This window comes from Seriola dumerili, unplaced genomic scaffold, assembly GCF_002260705.1.
Source record: "Seriola dumerili isolate Sdu_G_001 unplaced genomic scaffold, Sdu_1.0 BDQW01000111.1, whole genome shotgun sequence".
NCBI classification, from domain to species: domain Eukaryota; kingdom Metazoa; phylum Chordata; class Actinopteri; order Carangiformes; family Carangidae; genus Seriola; species Seriola dumerili.
In genome coordinates this window covers 1,596,076-1,608,012 of record NW_019174366.1, presented here as the reverse complement: position 1 = coordinate 1,608,012, position 11,937 = coordinate 1,596,076, and the positions used below count along the sequence as shown (strand labels likewise).

The 11,937-nt window shown below is 39.4% G+C and overlaps 1 protein-coding gene across 2 annotated transcripts in view; it reads right to left on the bottom strand.

The window, feature by feature from the left end:
• afap1 (actin filament associated protein 1) overlaps positions 1-11,937 on the bottom strand; it is a 73,426-nt gene that overhangs the window by 50,130 nt on the left and 11,359 nt on the right. For both annotated transcript variants that reach the window (XM_022747838.1, XM_022747839.1), the window contains exons 2-3: positions 7,130-7,258; positions 3,047-3,129 (exon numbers count right to left, since the gene is read on the bottom strand). In XM_022747838.1, the coding sequence (XP_022603559.1) occupies positions 3,047-3,129; positions 7,130-7,258 (212 nt within the window). The remainder of the gene's footprint in view (positions 1-3,046; positions 3,130-7,129; positions 7,259-11,937) is intronic.

Below are 11,937 nucleotides of genomic sequence, written 5' to 3'. Positions count from 1 at the left end.
CCTCCTCCTTACTCCCATTCTTCCACCAGATCTCTCTCCTCTATTTATTGCACTTATTCACCCACAGTAACTCACAACTGACGCTTTATAAAATACTCTCTTCTGTAACTGCATTTGACACATTAAAACCTGACCGAACACGGTTGGAGTGTTTCACTTCCACTCGATCATGTTCTTCTTTGTTTCTACGACACCCTACCCTGTTTACTCATTTCTCTTTCACCCCCCCCCCCCCCCACCCCACCCCTTCTCTCTTCTATCTTTTTTTCCAGCCGGCTAAAATTTATGCAACATAAAAGAATGGTGGGTGGAGAAACAGAGCAAAGGAGATTTTTTCTCTGCCTGGTCAGCTTATCCAGAGGTCAGTGTGGAAATGTGATGCATGGTAATTTCAGAGAAAAGAGACAGCAAGAGAGAGACAGAGAGCTGGAAGAAAATAAAAGATAGTAACTAGGTTTCCATCCAAGTATATTTATGAGAACTTTACTTTACTGCTGGTATTCTGCACAACCTGCGTAAATTGTGCGTTACTTTTACAGTTTTATTTTTTAATATACGTGCTACATTTTCACTTAATATGTTTTAGTGTTTTAATTGCCGGCTCCAGTATGTCTAAATTCCGCTTTAATATTAATAAATATAGATCTGTTTGATCATCATTTCCATTTGTTTGATAGTGAATAACATGAATGTTGTCATCAGACAAATTGTAACACAGCAAGGAATATTATATTTAGTATATTTCTAAATACATGTAAGTGGTTTTGAGTAGCGGGTCCAGGTATGTTTTCAAGTGCAACAAATTCTTTGTTGTTTCGGTCACATAGTTTCTCTCTCTGGCAGTTAACATTTTTCAGACTGTCTCTTGTGAGTTCCTCATAATTGCATCCTGTGACACTGATCATTCTTGGCTGCTTGACAGATTATTCAGCTCTGATTCTGCAGTAAAGACAAACAGAAATGTTTTTTGGCCTATTTTTATTCATCACTTGCAGTTTACGGCCTTGAATATACCTAAACTGAGAGGTTGTTTACAACCTGTGTGTTTTTCTGACTGCTTGCATTCCCGCCCTTGTTTCCACACCCCTTGATATTAGTTTTTATTTGGTTAGTGCAATGTTATTTTAAATTTTTATCTAATGCTGTTAGTACAGGCCTATATATTGTATTTTTTTTTTTTTATTCATGCTTGTGACTTCATACAGGCATTACTACAATGTCAGGGTTACAGTACCAAATATTTAACTATAGTTTTTTTGACAGAAACCGTTTAACATAAGCCAAAGTCCTAAAATGTTAAATCGTCTAAACACAAGGCATTGGCCTGAATAAAATGGTGTAAAGATTGGCAAAATTTTGATTTAAATTGAGATTCACAAGAGATCGAGACACAACTGAAAGCTCTAAAAACCTGGAAGTAGACATTTGAGTTGAGATTGTCAAACACATACGAGGTCAGGAAAGTGAAAGTATCTAGTCTTGATATTCCCTCATTGATAAGTGAATTTTTGTCTTCTGGTGGAGTGACAACAAGAAATGTATTTATATTTATTTATTAAGAGCAACTTTCTCAATCATTTGTCTTGTCTTTATTAACAGGATAGGTCAAGAGTTTCAGAAGTAGTGTGGTGACCAAAAAGGACTGGGCTGTAATAGCACTCCTATGCATTTTATCTTTTAACATTTCAAAACCTTGTTAGATTGCAGGAAAATTTGCCAAAAAGAGGAGGAGAGGAGGGAGACACAAAGAAGAGTCAGAGAGACATCAGTCCTGCTCACTCCTCCTCTCTCATCTAGTTTTCCGAGAAAACCTGGGCTGTGATTTCCAGACACACACTGGGGTCACTGGAGGAAGCTGAGGCAGTGGACTGGTTCTAATTACAAACTGCACTGTAAGCCCTTGTGCCTCAGTGTGTGTATGTGTGTGCGTATAAGAAAATGTAGAACAAGGAGTTGTGGCTTATTGTTATGGTGAGAGGGCTTTGCAAGCCATCACAGCCACCTGCTTTCTATCAGAGGCATCTGCTCCGACACTGCAACGACACACACTTGTTATTCCTCATACTGGGTCTCTTTACACATGCATGCTCCTCACATCACTCCCACTATCACTTACACACGCACACACACAAACACACACACCACACGCACATGTTACTAATAGAGACATTACAGTTCTCACTGACTATCAGGTTGATGCAAGGCTCAGTGTGAGACAGGAAAACATACTGAAGCCATGACCAGCCTTCCCACTGCTTTTACAAGTGACTGTAAAAACACATTTCACATGGCTTCCACAGCCCACTGTATTATTCAGTCTGACTTTAATGTAACTAGATAGCATTTAGGTCTGTTGTGATTTCACTTTCTACTTAATAGGGAATGCCTTTAATCATCGGTATTGATAATGGTAAGTACTGAAAGCTGCCATTAAATCTTTTCTCATTCTTTGATGAGTTTTTGATTGAAATCAATGATGAATCATGACATGGGGTATCTTTGATGTGTTTCCCAGTTTTGATGTTTACTAAACCATGTGAATATGTTATGCAAGAATCGCATCCAGAGCCATTTCACCCTCAAGTGACTTGCATTGCATTGCTAAAATCAGAATTTGTCAGACAATGACAATATGTAAAGTTTATGTCATTCACCTTAGAGTTGTCACTGCTGCCTGGCTGAGCCAGAGTTAGAAGGAAGGAAACAAGACGCAGCACTGGAAACAAGTGACACTGAGTTGGCTGCTATCCCAGCTGACATAGAGGTACACCGTATATATGAAGCTTAGTGCAAGTTCACGACTAGAAGACTATTTTTATGCCCTATTCATTCACAATTCTCTTTCTCTCTCTGCTTCTACACTTCTCTGGTCTCAGACTTTTGGTATAGAGAGGACTTTTGGACAAGGAGGGATTATGATGCTCCCTGGTCAAGTTGGTGATCAAGTTCCCTGTAGGATTAGATGTTGACTGAGTTGTCTGACTGTAACTCCCCAGCTTATACAGGAGATACTGCTCGTGAGGTGAGGTGAAGATAATAGTCTTACCAGCCAGGGGTGAGGGATCTCAGGGAGGGGCATCTGAGGTGGGGCCGGTAGACCACTGTGGATCTCTGACTTGAATGAAGGTTCTTGGGATGAAGACAAAGTGACAGAAATTCAGGGAAAGTTCTTTACTATACATATATAGTGAACCTGGAGAAGAGGAACTTTACAATAACAATAATACATATTTTAAATTTCAGTGGCTGCAATTGGGGAAAAAACTTCACATCATTAAAAATGGAGATGCTTTCTTCAACAACACAGTGTCCAAGTGATGATTTTTTTCTTCTGTAACATAAAAAATATATTTTAAAGGAGAAAGACTAAGAAAATGAGTGTCTTGTGTAATGACAAACATTTAGCTACTAGAGTTAAAAACACTGTTGGCGTTAGTTTGAGTGACAAGAATACTACCCACCTGTGTCCCTTATCCGTGGTATGGACATACAGTAAATAGAAAATAACATTGATAACAGCTACTCACAACCTCAACCTGTTTGGAAGGTGTGCATCTGTACACAGCGTGTGTAATCTTACAGCAGGAACTGGGTGTTACATTTGTTTGTAGGGTTAGTAAGGTTACTGTTTAGTTTTTTTTTTGCACTACCTCAGACAACTAGTGTTGTGATGGATGTTATTGTTTTTATTGTTCTAATCTTTATCAAAAAAAGGGTTAGGGTCATTTTTTCTCCCTGTGGTATTAAAAATCGTATCGAGTATCAAGTATTTTCCTGGGTATCGAGTTTGAAATTCTAGTATTGTGACAACCCCAGTCCTTAATCAGTCTTGGTAGGTGTGGTACTACCGGTGCCCACTTAATGCTTATCTTAGAGTTTAGCTGTTGTGCTTTCTATCAAATATATTTTCTAACATTTGCCTCCATTGCTGGACAGTTGGTGGCTTTGCATTTCTCCATAACACTGTATTCATCTTTGAAATCAGCAGCAACACCCCAAACACATCAGACTTTTGGTGTCTATATCATCTGGAGTTTAATGGAGTATAAAGAATGCTGGCTCTAGAGGGAGGTTTACCTCCAGGGTTTGGTTGAATTCTGCCAGAATGTCTCTCCAATACATCCAATACAATTTGGGACAAACACAAAAAATGTGGGTTGCCAATCTTTCTCCATTCTCCTCAGCAGTGAAGTGTTGCTGTATCTCACTAACACAAAACAAATTAAATACTCTCATTCTAGTTTTCCATAGGGATGGGAATTGAGAACTCTTTCCACACTGTCTGAACCATCGGACATTCTGAGCTTATCAATTCCTTTGACCGATGCCAGCATGTTCCCGCTCCCAATTCCCACCCCTAGTTTTTCATTCAAACTTCCTCCAGCTAGGACTGCTTGTTAGCTGGTGACCATCAAGGCATGTCTTTTCAGACATTTCATTGTGATACAAATACTCATTTCTAATTTCCATTTCTGTTAAAAGTGTTTCCTGTTCTATTATCTTGAAGTCATCTGTAGAAGTAGCTATCAGGTTCTTCTTAACACTCCCTCCACAGTCAACATGGAAGTCTTTTCTAAGGTAGATAGTAGTTTACATATCTGCATACATCTGTGAGTCATGTCACACTTGAAGAAATCAGACAATTTTTTTCTGAAGATGTTCATATGACTTCAAAGTTTCCCCACAAAAAGCTGAGCCACAGAGGTTATCCCTTTATCTGGCCATTTTCTATTATGCTAAGTATGAATTCTGGAGTAGCTGCTATTTTTAATGCTCTGGATATAAAATTAAAAAGATTTTGTAGTTTTCTACTAACCAACAAAGTTTTCATAGTGAATTTAATGCATTCATGATCTATCTTTCATTTCCTACAGTTTTCTTGGCTCAGGAATGGTTCCTTCCAGGGAGACACCAGGGCATGTATTTTACTCTATACTAGGGCTGGGTGATATGTTCTATAAGTAATATCACAATTTTTTTTTTTGCTATATCGCAATACACAATATACTGCATATCGTTATATTTTGAAATCACCTCTATAGAACTTCATAAATACATGATTTAACCTTTTGATGCATAGAGAGTGATCTAGAGATTCAGCATTTTGCCTGAGCGAGCCGCTCATAGCAAAAAAAACAAACAGGGAAACATTTGTTGATAGTCATACTGATGTGATACCAGCAACATTATATATAACTGACAGTGTGTTTCTGATGCCGTTTGTCTTCTGAACCAATTTGTCTGCCTCCATCTTCAGCTACTGTTTCTAAACATGGATTTGGCACATTACTTTTTTCGCTCTCTCCAGTTCCCTCCGCTCCAGATACAAACACACTCGCCTACGTCACACATGCGGAGAGTTTTCAGGATCGGCGGGGGAGTGTGTCTGTGAGAGGGAGATAGCAAGAGGAGCAAAACGCCCAAGAGAACTTCATGCCGGCGTTTTAAGACAATTATGTGACAATTTATACTCGATTTTCGCGATATTCATTTACTAAACCTCACTCAACCTGTTTCCGTATACGTGCTGTCATCTTTATCGCTTCTTCTTTGGAAAGGGAGTGTGGATTTAATTTAAGAAAGAATGTTCTTATCTTTTCCCCCTTGTCTTTGATTTCAGGAGAATCATATAGTTCTTCATAAAGGATGCAGTGCTTCTGCTATTTCGCTTGGCTGTGAAACAAACTTCCTTGAGCTCTAACTAGCTCTGTCTTTTCTCATATCTTTGAATTGAAAATTGCACTTCATTCCAGGAGTTCTTTATTTTTGATTTTATTTTTATGTTCTAATTCTAGCACCTTTATTTTACTATCCAAATTTAATTGCTTCTTCATCCTGATTCTTTCTTATTCTACTTGATTTTTCTGTTATTTTACCCCTTATTACTGCTTTAACACCAGCCAGAGCCACCGGAACGACAATCCACAACTTTTTTCTCAAAATGATGTAATAAAATACCTGCAGTTTGCAGAATGTGGTTGAAATATCTAAATATTTTTAAGCACTTGAAGATACGATCACTAAAGCATTTGTCATGTAGAGAGCTGATAAAAACAAACGAAATGGTCAATGTTGTCATATTGACATTTAAGGTGTATTGATTGATTTCCAATCCACAAATCAAACATTGAGTAACACACAAGAAAACATTCCACCTTAAAAGTGTCCGGTAGCCGCCGGTAACCTCTGAGCTGATCAGTGAATGAAATAGTTAAGTAGTAAAGATTAAAAGACAGAAAACATCCTTTCATTCATTATGGACTAAAGCAAAGCTATATGTGAGATGTGAAGAAGCTGTTTGTACCTGTTCATACACAGTGTAGCACTGGGGTAGCTAACAACGCACATTACATCTATTATTTCTTGAGATGGGTCTAAATTGTAGGTCATGTTAAATAGACAGTGCATTAAGGTAACTGCTTTGAGTCCGATTGTAATGTAAGCATTAATGTTTTTAATAGTAACCCAAGTGAGAGGAACACTTACAGCATTAATTCTCTGAGAATCTTGTTCATATCCAAGAAAGATTGATGATGCAAGTGAAATATCTCTAACTGAATCAATATCAAATCAAATCAAAATCAAATCAAATCCGGACTTTGTGAATCGAAATCGAACCGATTCAGGAAATCAGTGGCAATACCCAGCCCTAGTTCCTTCACCATTATGGTTACTGTCAGAGTACTCCTCCGTACACTTTTTCTGAGTCACTAAATGATTAGTCAATAGAGAATATTTGCTCTCCAATATTTAAAACACTTTTCTATTCCTAAATGCAGGGATTACAGGTGTGTAGTTGCTGATTGTTTTTGAGTCTATATTACAATCTAACTACTTTATACATAAATTATTTAGGGACAGAAAAATATCTATACGGAAAGTCTCTCCATGGGTCTAATATCCCAGCTCTCCTAACATGTTATGTAATGTTTTGGATCTTCTTAAACTGACTGTGTTCGATTGGTAATTTAGCCAGCCTCCCATCCAGTAGGGATCGTCTTCCGTTGGGAAGGCAACATTCAGTGCTGTTACATCTTTCCCATTTATTGTACGAAAGACTATATGCCTATTGAATATGGCGGCCATGAAGACAGAAGCATGAAGACTGCACTCTGGCTTGTAATCTCACCTTTGTCGGAGAGGACTCTGTGGAGGATGTTGGAGAGGTGCATCTTCTTCTCTCGGACCCCGGCACTCAGATACTCCCTGTCCAGCAGGTCCAGGAACAGACGAAGCTCACACACCAGCTCCTCCATTGCTGCTGAACAAGCACACAGACCACCACCATTATTACCTCTGATACCAAGGATGTTTATTGCATCTGTTACATTACACACAACAGCAACCAAGAACTGGAGACATGGAAAACGAAATCTAACAGGGCACGAGCAGCCAGATGATCAGACAGGTTGTAATCAAGTCGACAGTTTAGCCAGATTATCCAAACACTCAAAATGTAGGTAAATGCAGATAAAAAATACTCATTGCACAGAAAAACTGTGTGTGTGCACAACTGAAATAAGTTTTGGGTAATACTGGGTAATTATTATCCAAACTGTACAATTAATTTCTTCTTGGTTTTCATCATCTTATGAAGAAAGTTTGGTACACTTACTGTACTTGAATACAATGTCATTATTACCAGTGGAAATGATTTTGAGAATTAAACCTGTGTTGCAATAAACCACAATTATCCTTTAAATCTGTATCAAAAAATGATCAAAAGCAAAACACGGTTACAAAACAGGTAAGTGGACAGCCAGGCAGAGAGATGAAAACCAGAGCTCTCAGTCAGTCAGTCAGTCAATCACTGAATCAAACATCACTTCATTCCATCGTAGAGACCCAGCAGCCTCATAGCTGCTCGGCATGGACAGACCTGGCAACCCATCTGACAGACATATCACAACAGAATTATAGAATTATAGGTGCTGGTGGAAAACACACCAAGGCCTGCTCTAACAGAGCAAAACAAAACAACAGAAACCAAATACATAACACAGCTAGAAGCTTAGGTATGTGTGTGTGCTGTATTGAAGAGTGTTTATGTTTGTACACCTTCACATACCCTTATCTGAGAGCTTGTTGTAATGTGGAAGACATCAAATTGATTTCATAAGCATGACTCAGTGCTGCCATGCTCTGCACAGCTCAGATAACAAGCACCTCTGTACTGTTTTGGTGCATCTCAAGCTTTTCAACATCTGATTACATCAGACAATATAATACTGGAAAGCAGCTGCAGATTGAAGAGGGCAAGTGGGATTAATGATTATGCCTTCACCTTTTTCTTTTCCAACTATACCCTGCGTCACACTGCAGGGCTCCACACTTACATTTCCACTGGTAGCTCTGGTGCCACCAACTTTGTCAGTTGGTCCAAGGACATGCAGGTTAGATTAACTGGTGACTCTAAATTACCCGTAGGTGTGAATATGAGCAGGAATGATTTCCATTTTGACCCCTGTGTGTGTTTACATGTATCTCTTTAGCAGCAGACTGCTGACCAGTCCACACCTTGCCATGAAGCCTGCGAGTGTTTATGCACAGGTGTGTGTCGGTGTGTGAGAGTGAAAGCCATGCTCTCTCCATCAGAGGAAATAAAGCCCGGCTGCAGTCACAGCACAAAGTAGGTAAAGTGTATGCGTGTTTGTGTGCAGGACATCGTCTCTGGTCTGGCAGTGTGTGTTGACTGTTAATGTCACTTAGTCTTTATCTCACTCACTTTATGAGAGTTGTAAAACCTGAAGTCGACCCTGACTTTAGACTATATGAATGAAGAATATGGTACTCTCATATTCTCAAGAAGAAGAAGAAGAAGAAAAAGACCCTGACAAAAACAGAGCTCTGGCTAGAAAAATTAATCGGTTACTCTATAAGCAGAAAATTACTTGGCGAAAATATCTATTTTTATTTATGTGTTCACACATTTTCAAGCAAAAATGCGAAACATTCCCTTGTTCCAGCTCTTCAGTTGTGAGGATTTGCTGCTTTTCTTGGTCTAACACTGGGGTCACTAAAGCATGGACCACGGTCCAGACACCATCCTATCCACACCTGAATCTATGACCTTTAAATTATTGAGCGTTATTACATTTTGACAGAGCATTTCTATTTTAACTGGTGCACCTTTTCTAGGCTTTACGGCTCTGGTCACGTGATGCTACTCAGCCAATCACTGACACACACAGGGAAGAGACAAGACGAGAGCTTACACCAGAGGTAATAGTAAGGATTGAAGTGAAGTGTTGAAATTGTTTATTACATAAAGACAGTTAACATAAACAACGTTCTGGACCTTTGCTTCAGGAAATTTGTCTGACTGGACCTCGTTGAATGATAATTGACCCCTGGTCTAATATTATAGTAAACTAATTATCTTTGGGACTGTTGGCAGGACAAGACATTAATGGGCTCTGGGAAAAGTTGATGTTATTCTGAACGCATTAATTCATAATAAATAAAAAATCCATAGCTGCAGTCCCAAGATAGTGTGCAAGCTATGTGTTGCCACGGTGCGGGTTAATGCCACTGAAACGTTGCAACAAAATACAACATGCTGAGGATTTGAAGGCCATGAAAACTAGCAGAAAATCGTGCTACCAGAATCCAAAATGGAAGCCTTAAACACTGCATCACTTTACTTCACAAGATGTCCTAGATGTACATGATGCAAATGATATGTATCCAAGGTGTTGCCCTCAAAAGTTATGAGACAAAACCTAAATGTTTTTTTATCTGAGTCATAATGCTCTTTAATTGTGCAGTTGTAGTAGCTAATGATAGGTTCATTCCTTACAGATAGAAAAGTCAATGAAGATGAAGCTCACACCCCCTGCCATGCTAGTTGTGATATATTTATGTAAATTATAAAATTAACCAGCCTTCCACCCACGCCACATGTTGAATTCAGGTTAGGGATTACAATAAGGCTTTTCAGCAGGGACTAGATACTCTAACTACTTTATGGCAGATATCTGCAATGACGCAATAAACCTCTTATCTCCTCAAAAACACGTTTGAATAGCAGACCTGATCATAACTCACTCTGCCTATCACACAGGTATCTACCATTAACCAGCAACAGGTGAGACCACTGGCAGCTGGCGAGTGATGAAGGAGATTTGTCCCAAAACTTTTGATCAGAGTACCTCTATATTTTGACAATGAATTCTCCTGGAGACATTTATGTAGGTTTCCAATGCAACTATAATTCATTTTCATAGCTGCAGAAGAGGTTTGAGTATTGGGCAGCAGCTCTGAGCCTGGATTCACAGCCGCTTTCACGCATTCCTCACATAATCTGATTTTCCTACAGGAGAGAGGGGGGAGAGAGCTGTAAAGGGAGTGAGTCCAAAAATGAGCAAAAAGAGAAAGGGGAGTGAACTAGAGATGAAACAGTTACTGGTTTCACGTGAAATTACAGTAGAAATGCCGGACAGTTAGTATTAGCGTTTAAATTTGAATGATCACTATAACCGTGGTCGATTAGTTACTGCAGTTAATTTGACTCACGTCAGGTTCTGTATGGCATCAGCCAGCAACAGTCTCCCAGATGCATGCGCAGCAAGCAACATGGGTTAGTAGTGTGTCAGTCAAAACATGGAGAAGGCAGTGACAGCTGCTCTGGAGATTTTTCATCCTTCTAAAACCTTTTTACACCAGAGTTAGCGGGTATGAGTGGGTTTTTTAAAAGCCAGTAAGCCCACTAAACAATTCCAGTCAATTTTTCCTTTCTGTTCGGAGCAATGTCATATGACCACAGAGCACACACACAGACGCAGGAGAGAAAGAGTGAGCTGTTAGCTGCTAAGCCTCCATGTGAGATGCTTCAATCTGTGATTGTGTGTTTTTAAAACTTATTTCAGGGCAGCAGCTCACTCTTTCATCCCTGAGTGCTGTGTAGCCGTGGTGTTTCTGGTTTAACAGTCCCATGCTGGACAGGTGACATATGTGTCTACAAATAATAATAATAATAATAATAATAATAATAATAATAATAATAATAATAACAGGCTACACTTGCTTTTCCCTTATTCACAGAGTGGGCGTGCAGCAGGCAAGCCTTGTACTGCTACTGGTCCCTTGTCCTCATCCGTGACATACGAAGAGATCTTTTGATCAGAGTACCTCTATATTTTGACAATGAATTCTCCTGGAGACTTTTATGTAGGTTTCCAATGCAACTATAATTCATTTTCATAGCTGCAGAAGAGGTTTGAGTATTGGGCAGCAGCTCTGAGCCTGGATTCACAGCCGCTTTCACGCTTTCTCACATAATCTGATTTTCCTACAGGAGAGAGGGGGAGAGAGCTGTAAAGGGAGTGAGTCCAAAAATGAGCAAAAAGAGAAAGGGGAGTGAACTAGAGATGAACAGTTACTGGTTTCACGTGAAATTACAGTAGAAATGCCGGACAGTTAGTATTAGCGTTTAAATTTGAATGATCACTATAACCGTGGTCGATTAGTTACTGCAGTTAATTTGACTCACGTCAGGTCTGTATGGCATCAGCCAGCAACAGTCTCCCAGATGCATGCGCAGCAAGCAACATGGGTTAGTAGTGTGTCAGTCAAAACATGGAGAAGGCAGTGACAGCTGCTCTGGAGATTTTTCATCCTTCTAAAACCTTTTTTACACCAGAGTTAGCGGGTATGAGTGGGTTTTTTAAAAGCCAGTAAGCCCACTAAACAATATCCAGTCATTTTTTTCCTTTCTGTTCGGAGCAATGTCATATGACCACAGAGCACACACACAGACGCAGGAGAGAAAGAGTGAGCTGTTAGCTGCTAAGCCTCATGTGAGATGCTTAATCTGTGATTGTGTGTTTTAAAACTTATTTCAGGGCAGCAGCTCACTCTTTCATCCCTGAGTGCTGTGTAGCCGTGGTGTTTTGGTTTAACAGTCCCATGCTGGACAGGTGACATATGTGTCTACAA